At 37.6% G+C, this 6,045-nt stretch overlaps 1 protein-coding gene across 1 annotated transcript; it reads right to left on the reverse strand.

The window, feature by feature from the left end:
* Nucleotides 1-2,177: 2,177 nt before the first annotated feature.
* On the reverse strand, nucleotides 2,178-4,569 carry LOC110465644. Its single transcript, XM_021521602.1, has one exon. The coding sequence runs from the start codon at nucleotides 4,458-4,460 to the stop codon at nucleotides 2,790-2,792; it is 1,671 nt and encodes a 556-aa protein (XP_021377277.1). The 5' UTR covers nucleotides 4,461-4,569; the 3' UTR covers nucleotides 2,178-2,789.
* Between the last annotated feature and the right edge of the window lie 1,476 nt (nucleotides 4,570-6,045).

A 6,045-nucleotide genomic window follows, 5' to 3' on the forward strand; every position in this document is an offset into this window, starting at 1 on the left:
CCTCAGTGCTGAGTACTATAAGTAAAAGTATTTGATACGGAAATAAAAAAAGAGCTTGAAGAAGGACTCACATCTGAAAATGAAAATTCCTAGACAATTTCCAACAGCAAAGTACCGGATAAAGCAAATTAGTTTTAGGTGAAGAGATTATTGGGCCAAGTGGATGATCTTCACAGGAAAATGGATGATCTTCCAAACCTAACCAGGTAGAACAGTTCGCCTGTCCATGTAGAGTGAGTTACCATTCCAGGTTGACGACTTTATCTGGTGAAGTGGAAAACCTTTTCCGGCACTTCAATGTCCAGTGTTGACTTTCCCAACCATGTTACAAAACACACAACAAAGACCTATTAAGTACAGTACATGGTTTTATCACAGCGATATATATGCCAGATCTATGTAGACGATCAATGATGCAAAGTAACACAATAAACATATAACATGAAGAAAATACATAAATCATTAAGTGACATGTATCAAATAATCAACTTTGTGATACAAATAGATCATTTACTTATGAAATCACAAAAACAAATTTGGATTCAATAACAGAGTCAGTTAAGAAAATTTGGCACACATGCACTAAAACATGTAAAATATTGTATGAATGAAACCTGTCTCAACTGAACCCTGTTGTTACCGATTTTCTTCTCAGAGTACACAGGGTTTTTATTACAGTACACAGGTTAATCTTGGACTTATAATATACACACTGTTAAGTAATGTTAATAATTGTAACGGATGGCTGTCACAGATTAGTCCCCCAAACGACCCCTGTTGGACCTAGGAACTTTGGCAAAATCAGACAACATCTAAATTTCGACCAATCAGAGGCCTCCATTTCGTTACCATTGCAACTGAACTTTTCGAAACTGTTACCATTGTGTTCGGAATCCCACAAAACCCCTATGTACCAATTTGGGCAGAATTAGAAAACAACTAAATTTCGACGAATCAGAGGCCTCCATTTCGTTACCATGGTAACTGAACTTTTCAAAACTGTTACCATTGTGTTCGGAATCCCTGAAAACCCCTATGTACCAATTTTCAACGAAATCAAAGCCAAAAACTCCAAAACAGGAAGTAAGGTTCTGGCGGCCATCTTGGACTTCCGGTCGAGATAAAAAATAGCCTGTTGCACACCTTGACCCCCTAATGAGTATGTGTGTGAGGTTTCATGATGATCCGCTCAATAGTTTCTGAGGAAACCTCTGGACAAGTTCATGGCTGAAGAAGAAGAAGAAGAACACAGAGGAATAAAAACAATAAGTCCCCAAACCATGTTTGGGGGACTTAATAATAATAATACAGGGTTCTTATATACCGCTTTATCACATCCTAGTCCGAAGGTCTTCTCAAAGAGGTTCACAAATTAGTATCCGTGGTTATAGGGCCTTTGCAACCAGCCAATACATTTCTCAACTCCCTGGGGAGCATACAGCCGGAGCTGCCATTTCGGTGCTAACAGCTAGCATTCAACAATTCTAGCACTGCCTAACCACGTACTCATTTAAGGCTGAGTAGACTGGAACAAGCGGAGTAAAGTGTCTTGCTCAAAGATACAACACATTGCCGTGCCGTGGCGCGAACCCGCAACCCCTCGGTCACGAGCCCGGCGGACTACCACTAAACTGCCGTGCTGTGACTCGAACTCGCAACCCTTCGGTCACGAGCCCGGCGTCCTTCCACTGTACTACCGTGCCCCCTAACGGAATTTTCAAAGTTAAAGACCTGGTTTACAAAGGGTTCTGGATTTCACATGGATTTATTTGGATAGGTTACATTATATTTCAATTAATGCATCAATCAATTTTTCTTGACGTTGACATATTGTAGGATTACACCAATGTCATAAAACAGCCGAGATGTACAAGAGAAAAATACACTGGGAGATAAGCAACTTTTTTAGAGACAAACTTCAAATGCCATTTGACTTTTGTTAAGAATTGATAATTGTAATATTAACCTTTTATGAGATTATACTAACTGTATAAAACTCAATTCGAAAAATATTTTTATCATTACAACTTTAGTCAATTTTATTTTTGATATTACAACATAATACAAGTACCATACAAAATTAATTTCACTTTCACAGATTTCGTATATACCTACAAAATGGTGAACAAATTTGAAAGAACAAGCTTCATGATACAATGTTATACAAGAGAAAGTGTAAGGAAGCAATGATGAACAAAACATCACACTGCTGTGTTATCAAGCTACATACTAAACAAGGTCACTAGCCACAGTTATATAAATCATCATATTGTTTAAGATAGCAGTGATAGTAAAGAGAAAGGTCTTATAATTCAACACAACAGAAAAAGTGAATGGGTAAGAATATCAGTGATGAAGTAGTCTTTGTGTTGCTGCATTAGCATAAAATACAGTACAATTAACAAACTCAACATTCCTCTCTTTAACTTTGTTCAAGATCTTTGTAATTACAGATTGACATTACAAAATACATATTTACATCTATTTTCACCTTCACCACAGATACACACACAATGGATATGTGGTTTAAACATAACATACAGTAGTCAAAGATGTTTTATATGGTATGGACAGTCTATCTCTTATATCCATAAAACAAATTCCACTAATCACTAACATTGATCCACCTGGTGAGCATGGTGGTTACATTCAGTGGAGATAAAGTTGTTCGACATACCAGTATACCACTCTGCTGGGCTCTCTACACACATCATTAGAACCATTTCTTTGTTTCTGATGTGATGATATCTAACTACTGATCAACCTTGTTCTCAGTGTATTTTTATTTGTCATTTTTCCTCAGATATGAAGTCACACGTGTGTTTGTATACTTGAACTATTCTATCGTATAACCCCACCCACAGTTCTCCGTCAGCATGTAACGCAAGAGAACGTGGTAGACCCTGCGGATCAGTAACCAAAACCTTCAGCAGGTTACACATGGTATCTAACAGCTGCACTGTCCGAGAGTGTAGCTCGGAGACTAGTAAGAGGCTGTGGTGGTTGAACAAAACATCAGAAATACAGAACTTTTCTGGTATTTCAGGTAGCTTGTCTTCAGCAGGAACTGTTAGTTCATGATAAACATACCTGTGAGTCAGATTAAATTCATGATCTAACAGCACTAGATGACTTGCTGTTGGTTTACTCTTAGTAATATTAACAACAGCCACTGTACCTGTGTTGCTGGTGTTAACAATGTATGGAAGGAAGAACAAGTCTTGACCATGTCCGTCCTTGTGAGCTCTAGCCAGTTTCTGTCCTTTGCTGTTGTACTTAACCAGTATTGATGTAGAAGTGGGTTCAGCAGACCAGGATGTTTTGTCTGTCATTGTCACTAGGATATCCCCATTTGATGTCACACACATACAGTGAGGGACTAAAGGATCTGTATTAATCCATTTAGAGTTGGCAACTGTATATTCATCTTGTTTCATTATCACCTGTTTAATACACTTCTGCTCAGGGCAGGCCAATAAGACTTGGTTTGTTACAGGTAACACCAAAATACCATTTATCGTCGTGGTGCAGGGGACATCCTGGATTACGTCACCAGTTGCAGAGACAAGTGTAACTGTGTTCTCCTTTCCCCCACATGTGATCCAACAGTTACCTCCTACTGTTGGTTGCATCAGCCATGCTGCAGAAGGAAGTTTGAACGAACGTGTACGTGTTAGTTTTACATCACACTTAAGAGCATTCTGTGAGGATTTGTGGGGCGTTGGTACTACTGCTTGACCAGTTGGCTGTGTTTGGGTTGAATTGGCTTCCTCGGGTCCCTCTCCAAATAGGTCAAGTGAACAGATACTGGAGGTTGGAGAGGGGTTCGGATTGTAGTGTCCTAACACAGGTGTAGAAAATGTACCGTCTGGGTGGAATGTAGTCAAAGCATACAAGTCCTCCGGTACCAGGTTTCCAAACAACATCTCTATGTTAGTTACATTCCCAGGCGTATCAAACTGAAATACAAGTCTGGATACTTTTGGGAATTCCAAGGGAGCAATTTCTGGAGATTCTATTTTCCATCCCTCTTTCACAACCTCCAGATGATTCTGTGAAGACTTTAGCCTTTCGACTTCACTCTTAAAATCACTAACTTTTTGAGATTGTTCCATGGCTTTTTCTTTGGCTTCATCTAATTCCTTGAACAAATTTTCATTGTGCTGGTCTAGTGTTGCCACAGCTGTGACTGTCACCTCATCCAGGGCTTGTTTGAGCTGATCCCGTCTGTCCAGAAGTTCTTGCTTTGTTTTAACAGCTTGCTCACCTTCCGTTTCTCGTATTGTAGAAATGTCCTGAAGATGTTTTTCCAGCTTGGTGAAACTTTCTTTTTCTGTTAGTTTAAGGAGATCACTAATAACATTCGTGGCTGTTGTTTTGAATGTTTGAAGTGAGTGTCCATCATGACTGTCTTCTATACATAGTTCACACACAGCAGTTTTACAGGGTACACACACCATAACCTTCTGCTTCCCTTCATGGTCTGGACAGGATATTGTTACTTAGTGTAATTTCAGGAATAAAAACTTGGTAAACAAATGTTACGTTGTGTGTAAACTCCTTGTTAGGCCGCCATTTTGATACAACAATATATTTGTATGATATAATTAAACAAGAATGCGGATAGATTAATACCTGGAAAAACCATGATTAATATTTGAACATGCTTTGTAAGTTTACATTAGTAAATTGTTAATATTAACTGTACTGTAGTATATCCACTGTAGCACAGTTTACTACATTGCCATTGTCAGACATAAATTAAAAAGAAATGACAGTAATTCTATTTTACTTGTTTTAAAACTGTTTTGAATTGTTTTTAATTAATTCTGTCAGTCACATTGTCCTGTCGTAGAATCCTGCTTTCCGTATGTAATATGTTGGTGTATTTATGAGCACAGTTCTGATATAATTTGTCTATTTGAGGTACATAATTGATTACACAGTTTTTGCAGCGGTGTTATTTTAATACACATTCCCAACAAATGAGCTCATTTCTTATTATACCCTAACTTATTTAAGGGGTATATAGTAATCGCTTTGTCAGTGTGCCCGCCTGACTAAGACTCAGCTTGCTCACCTTCCCTTTGTCGTATTGTAGAAATATCCTGGAGGTGTTTTTCCAGTGTGGTGAAACATATTTTTTCTGTTAATTTTTGAAGATCACTGATAACATTCGTAGCTGTTGTTTTGAATGTGAGAAATGAGTGTCCATTATGACTGCCTTCTATACATAATACACACACAGTAGTTTTACAGGGTACACACACCATAACCTTCTGCTCCCCGTCATGGTCTGGACAGGCCATTGTGACCTTTTGATTACACAAGAATACAAACTTGGTAAATAGATGTTATGTTGTGTTAAAGTTCCTGGTTAGGCCGCCATTTTGAGTAAAGAATGTATCTGTATGACATAACCTAAAGTAAATATCGATTCCTGGAAAACACAGATAAGATTTGAAAATGTTCACTTAATCGTAAGTAAATTTATGACACTGACTGTTCTGTAGTTTCTCCAATGTGGGACATGTCACTACATTGTCATATTTAAATGAAAAAGAAATGACAGCAATTTTAGGTTACCTCATTGCCAACCTGTTTTGAAATTATTTAAGTTATTTTTGATTAATTCTGTCAATCACATTGACCTGTCATGGAATCCTGGTTTCCGTATGCAATGTGTTTACATATATGAATGTTACTGTAATAGAGATCCTATCTGTGGATTTTAACGTTTCGGTCTAGCAATATAGGATAGAAGATGTTATTTAAATGTCGAACACATTGTTTAGATTTACACATTAGCCAAATATCATTACCCTAGGCTTTTTGATTATTAAGAAGACAAATTAAGACAATGACCCCTGCGACCCTGAATATGGGTGATGATCCATTTAAACATATCTGGTAAAACTTCATCCCAGCATTTACTAATATAACACATTATCAAGATTGATGAGATGTCTGACTTTGGTCAATTATAAAAGCGTAATGAGTCAATTAATAAGTTAAGATCTTCAAACAAAGATGCATGAAGTGTAG

This window comes from Mizuhopecten yessoensis, unplaced genomic scaffold (assembly GCF_002113885.1).
Source record: "Mizuhopecten yessoensis strain PY_sf001 unplaced genomic scaffold, ASM211388v2 scaffold11095, whole genome shotgun sequence".
Taxonomy (NCBI): Eukaryota; Metazoa; Mollusca; class Bivalvia; order Pectinida; family Pectinidae; genus Mizuhopecten; species Mizuhopecten yessoensis.

Coding starts and splice junctions, on each gene's coding strand:
- LOC110465644 (XM_021521602.1), bottom strand. CDS start 4,460: ATGGTGTGTGTACCCTGTAAAACTGCTGTGTGTGAACTATGTATAGAA.